At 38.8% G+C, this 13,197-nt stretch overlaps 1 protein-coding gene and 1 pseudogene across 2 annotated transcripts; both read right to left on the minus strand.

Moving 5' to 3' along the window:
* Nucleotides 1–373: 373 nt before the first annotated feature.
* LOC143853060 (7-deoxyloganetin glucosyltransferase-like) lies at nucleotides 374–4,396 on the minus strand. The gene is made up of 2 exons (XM_077362776.1): nucleotides 3,810–4,396; nucleotides 374–1,562 (listed from the first exon to the last, which is right to left on the minus strand). Exons 1-2 carry the CDS (start codon nucleotides 4,321–4,323, stop codon nucleotides 640–642), a joined length of 1,437 nt encoding a protein of 478 aa, XP_077218891.1. The 5' UTR covers nucleotides 4,324–4,396; the 3' UTR covers nucleotides 374–639.
* A 1,757-nt stretch (nucleotides 4,397–6,153) lies between these two features.
* On the minus strand, nucleotides 6,154–12,199 carry LOC143853022 (7-deoxyloganetin glucosyltransferase-like; annotated as a pseudogene). The gene is made up of 2 exons (XR_013236975.1): nucleotides 12,112–12,199; nucleotides 6,154–7,088 (listed from the first exon to the last, which is right to left on the minus strand). The product of XR_013236975.1 is annotated as a 7-deoxyloganetin glucosyltransferase-like (transcript).
* Between the last annotated feature and the right edge of the window lie 998 nt (nucleotides 12,200–13,197).

Below are 13,197 nucleotides of genomic sequence, written 5' to 3' on the forward strand. Positions count from 1 at the left end.
ATTCAGCAAATCCCTTGATCTCATTCTTTACTATGATGAACCACTCGCTTTTCATGTGGATTCTTAGTTCTCTAGTTTTGGTAAATTACCAAGAATCAAAATGGGAATGGTTCATGCATACCGATGACATTGCACGAACCAGGTAACTCAGGTTTTAAGTCCAAAGTGCGGCCTATTGATGCAAATGGCTTGTGTTTATCCTCATTGATTATGTTCAGTAGGATAATGAAAAATTTACAGAAATGGGATTGGTTTAGACGACTTCAAATTATAGCTTCACAACTTGAAATTTAGGCCTGACTTGAAAGTGGGTTGAATTGAGTCACCTTAAACAAGTGACTCATGACTCGAAATGGGATTATTTTGGAGCATATTTTCTTACTAATATATGGATGTTGTAGATATATTTATATTTTTTACTTTAAAAGATACAAATACTATTAAGCACAGCAGTTGAGGTCACTTAATTTGCCACAAAATAGAACCGGCAGTTTCAGAACAATTATTCGCTTTTACTAATGAGTTTTTGGAAAGTCTTCTCATTTTTCTAATGAGAATAATCGAATTGGGCGAGTATCAAGTTGACTCAACGAGTTTAGTTCAATTCTTCAAATATTCATACAGGCTACTAGAGTTAAGTCAGTCATGTCTTAGTTGAAGCACCTCGGAAATTAGTTTATCAAGATTAGTACAAGAAGATCCTCCCTGTCTGGTAGAATTTTCTGCACTCTCCTTCCACTTCATAGCCTTCAACCGCATCTCCTTCCCCTTCCCTCTTCCCATCACTTCCCGAACAACGTGCTCAATTTCCTCTCTTTTTACATCATTAGCGATCTCGACTCCTATTCCCCATTCATTGCATGTGTAACGGCAATTAATCAGTTGATCGCCAAATTGAGGCCAGCAAATCATGGGTACACCACCACAGATACTCTCCACTGTCGAATTCCATCCACAGTGTGTTAGAAAACAAGCTATAGAAGGGTGGGAGAGCACATCTTCTTGTGGGCACCAATTTGCTAACAGACCCCGACTTTCTATCTCTGTCGTGAAATCCTCTGGCAAAATTGCTTGCCCATCAGTCACAATGTCACGCCTTATGATCCACAAGAAAGGATGCTTTGTATTCGCAAGTCCCCAAGCAAATTCATTCAACTGTTGGTTTGTCACGAGTGTAAGGCTTCCAAAACTCACATAAAGGACCGAAGCAGGCTCTTGCTTGTCCAACCATTCCAAACACTCTCTCTCTTCTTTCCACAAGTTTGTGGTAATTGATTTCAAACAACTCTCAGGCATCAGACGGCAATGCAATGTCAATGGGCCTATGGTATAAACACGAAGATTGATGGATCTCATAGCTGATATTACCTCATGTTCCAAGTCATCAAATGTATTGAGAACAATAGCTGAAGCCTTGAAGCTATTTTTGGTTTCCTCTGCTATGAATTTAAGCAAGCTGTTGTTGGGATCTGTTGTTCTATCGAATCGTGAGAAATCCTTGAGATGGGTACCTCTCATACCTGGTATCCAATCAATGGTCTCATTGCTCAATAAACTGTCGTCTGCATGCATATAAAATTTTCATTACGAGTTGGGTGGTCGGAAAATTTTGAGCATGAAACAAATTATGCATGATATCTAATATTAACTATTTTTGTTCTCAACTATATGAGCATTTCATTCTACACATAAAGAGTACCACAGTTGTATTAGGCACCTATCCCCTCCGATAAATACTGGCCTTTACTAGATTTTATACGAAGTATTAGAAATAAGAGACAATAAATTATCAGCATAGGAACGACGCTAGTTCTTGGTCTTAGCAATAAGATATTATAAATTTATGGAGCATTAATTATTAGGGCCCCAACTATACATACATGTGTATGTGTGTGTGTGTTTGGGGGGGGGGGGGGGGGGGGGGTGTTGTTCTTTACTTGAGGGATGCCCATAATTCTCCAAGGAAAAATATGAGCAGGAAAAGTCAAAATAGGAGCCCCTTTGCAGGAAAGTCAAACTTTCTCAATGATTCAAACCATTTATTTATTTATTTCACCTTGCTCCTGAAGGGCTTGGAAGAAAAATTTACCCCTGTTGGGTGATTTCACCCTCCAATTTATTGAAGAATTCTTCATGAATACAGACTGTTGCTTTCTTATTTTCTTATCTGCACTACCAGGTTTTGATAATGAGACAATCTCACCTGGCCTTGTCTTTTCCTATGTAATTGGGCTGCTAAGAGTAGGGGTGGCAATGGTTCGGTTTGACCCCCAAACCGAACCGAACCGAAATTTGAATCGGTTTGGTTTTACCAAACTAAAACCGAACCAAAACTGAATTTTCGGTTCGGTTTCGGTTCGGTTCCGCCAATTTTGCCACCCCTTACTCATAATAATTGGAAATATTCCGTTTCGGTTCGGTTTGATCCCCAAACCGAACCAAACCGAAATTTGAATCGGTTTGGTTTAACCAAACCGAAACCGAATTTTCGGTTCGGTTTAGGCTCGGTTCCGGTTCGGTTCGGCCAATTTTGCCACCCCTAGCTAAGAGCTTTCTGGGAATTGCAACAGATTTTGACTGCTATTTAAATAATTAAAGATTATCAATAGTTATCAAAACATGGTAGTGAGAATATCAATTGTAGCGAGAATATCATATGCATCATATACAATGTCACCAAACCTCAAGAATGAGATAGAGCGGGGTGGGTGTGTGTGTGTGTGTGGGGGGGGGGGGGGGGGGGGGGAGGAGGGGAATAAGCCATTGCTTGGGCTAGAACCATAAACTCCAATAAGAAAATTGTCAAATTGGGCCCAAATCACAAGTTATTATCATACTCGCTGAGTCAACTTAAAACCCGCGTCACTTAAATTGGCTTGCTAGCAAAACAGTTGATTCGCCACCAACTCGTCGCCGGCCACGAAAAAGCAGAAAATCCAGAAGAACCTATGACTTCAATGTAAACCTAGAATCATTGTATTCAATCAATAAGTCAAGATCATAAACAAAATAGAACTAATGAAACAGTAGTACAAATCTATTAATCCAGGGATCTAACCATGCACAGTAAGAAAATACAAAAGAAAGATAGAAAACTTATGTTGATCGGCCATGGCGGTGATTGATCAGGCTGGATCTTCCACTTTCTCTCTGGTCTACTTGGTCTCTAGTGAGGGAGATCTCCTTTGGTCAAGTTAGAAGACAACATAGACCAACCTTATATTTATAGAAAAGGACACCCTAGAGTTCCACCCCAATAGCACTCTATTTGGCTTAATTTGTTTAACCAACTACACTATCCACACTTAATTGATGTATGTGAATTGGGAAACTCACTAACCATCCATGTCTCAATAGGAATGGGCAATGATTACCCTTATACCTTTTACTGATCACTATGGTCAATCGATAACTCCAGTCATTTCCCTCTTAATCTCATTCTTCAATATAGACGTACCGTCAATCTTAGATCAAAGATTGCCCACATAAGATCTTACGCCCGTGACCTCTTTTAGTGTAGAATGTGTGAAACAACCAATTACTCAAAAAGCTTAAGCAGTTAGAGTTGATGTTGTTTAATCATTTATTTTTGAATGGTTATTTAATCATTAATACTTCAAAATGAACCAAACTACTGCAACTTGCATCTTTTATTTATTAATAGAAAAATATATGTGCGCAAGTTCTTTTCTAGCTCGAAGTTTCTTCTTCGAGTTGACTCAAACAAAGTTTTTTAACTATGATCCAAAAGTGTATGAAATTCGCAGAGATTTTAAGATCAACAAGGCAAAATCATCACACGTTACTACCTTTTAGCGGAAGGAGCTCTCTTTCAATCATCTTTGGAATATGGATGAAGCCCATGAGACTACAAGCTGCGATTGGCCAAAACAAGACGCCCGGGATGCCACATTCTTCTGCAACTCGTAGAGTGAAGGTCATGACACCATCGGAAACTATGCAACTGACTCGAGGAACGTTTGGTGACTGATTCAATTTTGTTATAAGATTACGGAATGGAATAAAGCAATTATTCTGTGTAGAAACGCAGAGCATCCGAAGATCTTGTTTTGTGTCTTCTTCGGAAAACTGCATGCCATCGGTTATCGTTTCGAATCGGAATTCGTCTGAGCCCTTAACGGAATCAGGGCCTTGATATCTGAGCAGGCGTGTGTAGAAGAACTCAGTGAGGACAAAGGTGACATAGAAGCCTTTTGAATATAGGAGCTTGGCTAGTTGCATCATGGCGTTTATGTGGCTTTGTGCGGGGAATGGAATGCAAACAACATGTTGTTTTTCAACTACAGGAGGTTCAAACTCCATGTATAAGATTGAGGGAAAAGGCTATATATGAAAAACACACAAGAATATAGTATTCAGGAGAGGTAACTGAAGTGTAGCGTACTCTTACTATCTTTTTATTAGAAATGAGGGAGTAGAGATAAGGCTCTAAGAGCCATCCGTTTTTTAGATGTGGAAAACTTTTTAGTGATCACAATTAAATGAAGGAATGTTCATACAAGGACACAAAAGGAGGGGATATGGTTTGCTGTCACAAGTCCGGCCTAATACAGTTGATCTCCATTCGTCATCAGAATTGGACCACTTAATTGTGCTTTTGATATTGGTCCCAAACACCAAGCACATTAGGATCCGTTTATATGGTCTCAAGAACCAAGCACATAATGGTGAATTAGATAAAAATTGAGTGACTTGGTTTTAGGATGCTTCATTTGAATAAAAATTGAGTGAAATGAGGGGAAGAGGGTATATACAAGTTTGAGGATTGCTAGCAAAATGGAAATCTGTTTTGTGAAATAAAAAATATGGGATCCTCTTTTGTGACACTTGATCGAGAGGACAAGGAAGAGGGCACCAATCCGCACAAAACCCCAAAAATAGCCAAAAAAGTGTTGTTATTATTAATCGGATGTGGGTACTAAAATGCCATCACGGGGAAGTGCACCAAGGTACCACACAAATTTTGAAAGGCGAAAGTGCAACAAGGTACCCTTGTGAGAGTATACACCCTGAAATCTAGTATTTTATAATAAAATTTTGATTATAATTTGAGGAGAAATTATATGTTGAAGGGCCGTATAAACATGTAAAGGTGGTACGATACTGATACCACACTTGATATTTGATCCAACAGCAGCTCCTCAAAAGGTGAGCTGCTGTTGGATCAAATATCAAGGACGGGATGATGAGTATGTGTTTATAAGGCCCTACGTCATATAATTTCCAAGGAAAAATTGCCAATGGGGGACATCAAAATACGAGAATTGCCAACCGGGGACGCACTTTTGAAAAATTGTTAGAGAGGGACCAAATGGGGGTTATCAAGTCTCTAAATAGGTATTGACATTCCCACTTGAGAGAGAGGATCAACAGTGCCTTTACTTGGATAGCTTTCGCATCTTAAGTTTATGTGTATTTACCCTGCAAATATCATACTTGAGGGCCCTTGTAGCTGGTTTTTGCAAGGGTACCCTTCACTTTAGCATTTCTCAACTTATATATTCAATCAAAGTCACAAATCCTACGACGTCGAGTGAGATTCAGCAAATCCCTTGATCTCATTCTTTACTATGATGAACCACTTGCTTTTCATGTGGATTATTTGTTCTCTAGTTCAGGTGAATTACCAAGAATCAAAATGGGAATGGTTCATGCATACCGATGACATTGCACGAACCACGTAACTCAGGTTTAAGTCCAAAGTGCGGCCTATTGATGCAAATGGCTTGTGTTTATCCTCATTGATTATGTTCAGTAGGATAATGAAAAATTTACAGAAATGGGATTGGTTTAGACAACTTCAAATTATAGCTTAAAAACTAGAAATTTAGGCCTGACTTGAAAGTGGGTTGAGTTGAGTCACCTCAAACAAGTGACTCATGACTCGAAATGGGATTATTTTGGAGCATATTTTCTTACTAATATATGGATGTTGTAGATATATTTATATTTTTTACTTTAAAGTTTAAAAGATACGAACACTATTAGGTGCAGCAGTTAAGGTCACTTAATTTGCCACAAAATAGAACCGGCAGTTTCAGAAAAATTATTCGCTTTTACTAATGAGTTTTTGGAAAGTCTTCTCATTTTTCTAATGAGAATAATTGAATTGGGCGAGTATCGAGTTGACTCAACGAGTTTAGTTCAATTCTTCAAATATTCATACAGGCTACTAGAGTTAAGTCAGTCATGTCTTAGTTGAAGCACCTCGGAAATTAGTTTATCAAGATTAGTACAAGAAGATCCTCCTTGTCTGGTAGCATTTTCTGCACTCTCCTTCCACTTCATAGCCTTCAATCACATCTCCTTCCCCTTCCCCTCTTCCCATCACTTCCCGAACAACGTGCTCAATTTCCTCTCTTTTTACATCATTACCGATCTCGACGCCTATTCCTCATTCATTGGCCAGCAAATCATGGGTACACCACCACAGATACTCTCCACTGTCGAATTCCATTCACAGTGTGTTAGAAAACAAGCTATAGAAGGATGGGAGAGCACATCTTCTTGTGGGCACCAATTTGCTAACAGACCCCGACTTTCTATCTCTGTCGTGAAATCCTCATGCAAAATTGCTTGCCCATCAGTCACAATGTCACGCCTCATGATCCAAAAGGAAGGATGCTTTGTATTCGCAAGTCCCCAAGCAAATTCATTCAACTGTTGGTTTTTCACGAGTGTAAGGCTCCCAAAATTCACATGAAGGACCGAAGCAGGCTCTTGCTTGTCCAACCATTCCAAACACTCTCTCTCTTCTTTCCACAAGTTTGTGGTAATTGATTTCAAACAACTTTCAGGCATCAGACGGCAATGCAATGTCAATGGGCCTATGGTATAAACACGAAGATTGATGGATCTCATAGCTGATATTACCTCATGTTCCAAGTCATCAAATGTATTGAGAACAATAGCTGAACCCTTGAAGCTATTTTGGGTTTCCTCTGCTATGAATTTAAGCAAGCTGTTGTTGGGATCTGTCGTTCTATCGAATAGTGAGAAATCCTTGAGATGGGTACCTCTCATACCTGGTATCCAATCAATGGTCTCATTGCTCAATAAACTCTCGTCTGCGTGCATATAAAATTTTCATTAAGAGTTGGGTGGTCGGAAAATTTCGAGCATGAAACAAATTATGCATGATATCTAATATTAATTATTTTTGTACTCAACTATATGAACATTTCATTCTACACATAAAGAGTACCACAGTGATATTAGGCACCTATCCCCTCCGATAAATACTGGCCTTTACTGGATTTTATTTGAAGTATTAGAAATAAGAGACAATAAATGATCAGCATAGGAACAACGCTAGTTCTTGGTCTTGGCAATAAGATGTTATAAATTTATGGAGCATTAATTATTAGGGCCCCAACTATACATACATGTGTATGTGTGTGTGTGTGCGCGTGTTTGGGGCGGGGTGGGTTGTTCTTTACTTGATGGATGCCCATAATTCTCCAAGGAAAAATATGAGCAGGAGAAGTCAAAATAGGAGCCACTTTCTCAATATATAAGCAGGAAAGTCAAACTTTCTCAATGATTCAAACCATTTATTTATTTATTTCACCTTGCTCCTGAAGGGCTTGGAAGAAAATTTTACCCCTGTTGGGTGATTTAACCCTCCAATTTATTGAAGAATTCTTCATGAATACAGACTGTTGCTTTCTTATTTTCTTATCTGCACTACCAGGTTTTGATAATGAGACAATCTCACCTGGCCTTGTCTTTTCCTTCGTAATTGGGCTGTAAGAGCTTTCTGGGAATTGCAATAGATTTTGACTGCTATTTAAATAATAAAAGATTATCAATAGTTATCAAAACATGGTAGTGAGAATATCAATAGTAGCTGGAATATCATAGGCATCATATACAATGTCACGAACGAAGCCTCAAGAATGAGATAGAGCGGGGTGTGTGTGGGTGGTGGCGCGGGAGTGGGGTGGGGTGGGGTGGGGAGGGGGGATAAGACATTGCTTGGGTTAGAACCATAAACTCCAATAAGAAAATTGTCGAATTGGGCCCAAATCACAAGTTATTATCATACTCGCTGAGGCAACTCAAAACCCGCGTCACTTAACTTGGCTTGCTAGAAAAACAGTCGACTTGCCACCAACTCGTCGCCCGCCACGACAAAGCAGAAAACCCAGAAGAACCTATGAACTTAATGTAAACCTAGAACCATTGTATTCAATCAATATGTCAAGATCATAAACAAAATAGAACTGATAAAACAGTATTACAAATATATTAATCCAAGGATCTAACCATGCACAGTACTAAAATACAAAAGAAAGATAGAAAACTTGTAACACCCATCCCCATGGCTTGAACATGTTTTAACTACTTGTAATGGGTGTTATTATCAAATGGACTTATGACTAATTTCCTTGGGATGAGTGTTGTTACTAAAATTGAAATTAGGAATACTTGCTTGGAAATGAGTGTCCCTACCAAAACTCATGCCTCTAAAATAGGGTAATTTTAGAAGTGTTAGTTTTTTGAGTAGGGTGTCATTATCAAAATCCGGTATTTGATGTTTTACTAAAAGTAGCTATGCTTTTAAACAAAGACCTTGAATAGAGTAAGAATAAGATTTTTGTGCTCATTAGGGATTTCAATTTCGGTGACTAGGAATTTAATTAGAAGTGTTTTAATTTTTAAATGCCATGATAATTATTGGACTAGTAAGGTATTGTAGGATCCTAAATAGAAGTTCTTAAAGGAAAGTGTAAAGAATGATATTCCCCTATCAATCTTGTTTATAAAGAGAAAGTAGGACAGAATGACCAAATTCGTTAGTGCCTTCTTTGAATTTTGGGTGGCCATGATTTGTTGCCATAAGAATAAATTAATTTCTTAACTAAATATAGCATGGTGGGCAAGCAAGGCAATTTGGATTGGTGTGTTGGGTTGGCCATGGGCAAGGAAGGCAAGTTACCTAACCCAATTAAATTGCTTACCTTTTTGTCATATGCAAGGAAGGATATTTTGCCAAATCAAATTTAATTGTTGCATGGTCGATCAAGGCGCCTTTCTTACAAATCAAGCCTTATGGAAAAAATGAGTCACTTAGCATGTATGAAGATGATTGACTTTGGACAAAAGACCATTGTTGGTCTTTTCTCTCAATTGAAGTTAATATCAGAGACTAGATTAGTTCTCTTTCAAGGCATCAATTATTTTCCCTCTTCCTTGAATGACAGCAGCCACCTTGTGTTGTGCCCTCATCTACAACATCCCCTAAAATCAATGCCAATGGATTCTAATTCAATACAAACAGCCACTACTGCTAGTTGTTTCAGCTCCGATCCACCCTTCATTTGCATTGTTTAGCCTCCTTTCTTGGGGTTTTGAAATACCTTGGAAGTTCTGTGTCGTCTTTGGTGGAAAAGTGCAAGAGGAAGCTTTTTGTCTCGGGACCCTCCATCTCATACTTGTAGTTGCCTTTGACACGACCACAATTGGTTGTCGTCGTTCCTTCTCAACTGGGAAAAAGCCTACTATTGCTTGGTCTTTGCAACGAGAGGTGAGTAACCTTCTACCCCAACAGTCCTATATAACTCTAGAGTTTTATTCTATTTCAGCCACCTACTCTACCTTACATTCTTCTATACTTTAGGAAGATCTTCTTCGTGGGTCTTGACCTTGCAAATGAAATTTCTTGAGATAGCGCTTAAGGTAGGTGATCCTACCTTATGTCAGTGTATTACGTATATTCCATATACTTAGATTTGTTGCAAGCTTTATTTGCAGTCCATTATATGGAACTTGTTTTGGAAAGGTTTCTCACTGATATCTTTTAGCATGTCATACTAAATGGTTGAATTGTCATTATCCATGAAATGCTTTAGTCTTAAAATGCTTCCTTATTTATACAAAAAAAAATAATCTTTGTGACTAACATGATTTTGGAAACTCAAATTCATGAAACACTATTGAAAAGCATTCTATATATGATATGGTTTCAATGGTTTGGAACGGGGGAGCCTCCAATGGTTTGAAACGTCTTCAAAATTTATGGCACGGTATTGAAAACATTAAATTGCTTTTCTCTATATTTGTATACAGTCTTGGTATGGAATGGATTCCGCCAGTAAGGTTGATCTCTGGTGGGGATCTAGTGCCCAACCTGCTAGTGGGTGAGTACAATGGACGTGATCACGTAGACCGGTCCAGTTTATTTGCCCATAAGGTTGATCTCGAGCGGCCAGTAGGGAGTCCTCTGGCTATTGATATTGTGACATTGTGCACTGTTACGAACCCGAATCTGTTCGTAACGTGATTGATCTTCTTAGAGGGAAGATCAGCCTCTTGATCCACTTCGAGGGAAGGATCAATCCTCCTTTGTGCAAAAAGAAACAATTCTAAGATAATTTCTTCATTCATTTTCATTAGTGATAACATATGCTTATATAAAGCACTTAATGATAAACATAGAAAATGATAAACATAGAAAGATCTAGAAAGATCTTATTATAAGAATAGAAATAGCTAACTAGAAACTATCCTAATCTAACCTAACTACTAAATATATCAAGATATGATCTTATTCACTAAAATATCTAATTAATCTATTCCAGTAAGTGGGATCCATCTAGGTACGTATCACGCTCTTTAGGACCTGTGAGTCCTACGAACGAGTGTTCGCCTTGGGTTACGCTACTTGCCAATAAGGTTGGAAATTTACCACAGAGAAGATTGTTAAGTATTTATTTTCTAAATGAAAAACTACAAAACCAAGTGGTTGAAAATATATATTATTTGTCATTAATTTCAAAGCGGAAAATTGCATAACTGAAGTGGTTGGAACCGTTATTAGTAAAAGAATGTATTTTTCTTATGTAGCTTACGTAGAAACGATTTTCTTACTTTCTATCAATTTCTGCATTGGCTAAATTTCTATGGCATGTTACTTCTTTTCCGCACAAGCATTGTTTTCGTTTTCCTATTAGCTGGCTTGGATTTGGAAAACCGGCTGAGCTGTTAGCTCATTATGTGGTTTAACAATTTTCAGATACAGAGGAACGGCAGTAGACTTGCTGAGATCAGGCACTTGGATTGGAGCTTAGGAGATTTCTTGCTTTCTTTCATTATTCCAGTTAGAGACTTTTGTTACTTTTTTAAGGTGATCGTCGTCGAATAAGAATTGTGTGGATTTAGACTTATGGACTTATATATGTATTTCATTTGAGCTTTATTTGAGACTAAAATTTGCACATTTATTAGTCGCTCTGAATATTGAGAATAGTTGGTTGTGATGGAGCCTCACATGCTTGTGGGGGCAACCCTATATATGGGCGTGCGGCGGCTGTCGCGCAGGCCGGAAGCTGGATCTCGGGTTCGGGGCGTGACAAAACTTATGTTGATCGGCCATGGCGGTGATTGACCAGGCTGGATCTTCCACTTTCTCTCTGGTCTACTTGATCTCTAGTGAGAGAGATCTCCTTTGGTCAAGTTAGAAGACAACATAGACCAACCTTATATTTATAGAAAATGACACCCTAGAGTTCCACCCCAATGGCACTCTATTTGGCTTAATTTGTTTAACTATCTACACTATCCACACTTAATTGATGTATGTGAATTGGGAAACTCACTAACCATCCATGTCTCAATAGGAATGTGAGGCCCCAATAGGAATGTGAGGCACTGATTACCCCTATACCTTTTACTTATCACTATGGTCAATCGGTAACTCCAGTTATTTCACTCTTAATCTCATTCTTCAATATAGACCGTCAATCTTAATCAATGAATGCCCACATAGGATCTTACGCCCATGACCTCTTTTACTGTAGAATGTGTGAAACAACCAATTACTCAAAAAGCTTAAGCAGTTAGAGTTGGTGTCATTTAATCATTTATTTTTGAATGGTTATTTAATCATTAATACTTCAAAATGAACCAAACCACTGCAACTTGCATCTTGTATTTATTAATTGAAAAATATATGTGCGCAAGTTCTTTTCTAGCTCGAAGTTTCTTCTTCGAGTTGACTCAAGCAAAGTTTCTTAACTATGATCCAAAAGTGTATGAAATTCGCTGAGTTTTTAAGACCAACAAGGCAAAATCATCACACGTTACTACCTTTTAGCGGAAGGAGCTCTCTTTCGATCATCATTGGAATATGGATGAAACCCATGAGACTACAAGCTCCGGTTGGCCAAAACCGGACACCAGGGATGCCACATTCTTCTGCAACTCGTAGAGTGAAGGTCATGACACCATCGAAAACTATGCAACTGAGCCGAGGAACGTTTGGTGACTGATTCAATTTTGTTACAAGATTACGGAATGGAATAAGGCACTTCTTCTGTGTGGAAACACAGAGCGTCCAAAGATCTTGTGTTGTGTCTTCTTCGGAAAATTGCATGCCATCAGTTATCGTTTCGAAACGGAATTCGTCTGAGACCTTAATGGAATCTGGGCCTCGATATCTGTGAAGGCATGTGTAGAAAAACTCAGTGAGGACAAAGGTGACAGAAGCCTTTTGAATTGAGGAGCTTGGTGATGGGACACAAATACGGCGTCGCCCTCAGAAATCGCCACGTGTCGCCCATGCACAAATAAGGCCTAAACCATCATGAAGAAAGGCGTGGGGAAACAGCAAGACCATACGATCACGACACGTGTCGCTCTCTCGCCGTCCAGGCCTCATCATCACAAGTTATGGAAGGAAATATCCGGCAAAGCCACGCGCGCCGGCTGTAGACACCCCTTTTTGACAAGGCCCTAAAGTCCCCAAAATTGAATAAGAACTTCAAAAATTCAATAAAATTCCCAAATTCCGAGTCCCAAAATATTCCGAAATTAATCTCAAAAATTCCTGAGGGACTGGGCCCAAAATGAGAAGAAGGCTCGGGTTTTGGGCATCTTATTGTGCGTATTCCTGTGTACAAATTCCCGAGGAGGTTGTTAGTATTCTCAGGGATACCCCTGCAAAATTTCATAGCAATCGGGCGAAAAATGTAGAATAAGACAGGCGAAGTGTGTGCAATAATCAAAGTTGGGTTGTGGTAGGGTGAATTATCAAAGCTTGGTTGTGTAGATATCGCCCTCCTTTTTTCATAAAAGGCAAGATATTTTTGTTGGTAAAATGGTGATTTGTCATCTTTAGAAGGGCATTTTTGGAATTCTGATAATACTTAAGGTGTAAGCAATCTCTAAGAGCCG

The sequence above is a fragment of the Tasmannia lanceolata genome, unplaced genomic scaffold, assembly GCF_043159265.1.
Source record: "Tasmannia lanceolata isolate RefF3 unplaced genomic scaffold, GAP_Taslan_0.1 ptg000019l, whole genome shotgun sequence".
NCBI classification, from domain to species: Eukaryota; Viridiplantae; Streptophyta; class Magnoliopsida; order Canellales; family Winteraceae; genus Tasmannia; species Tasmannia lanceolata.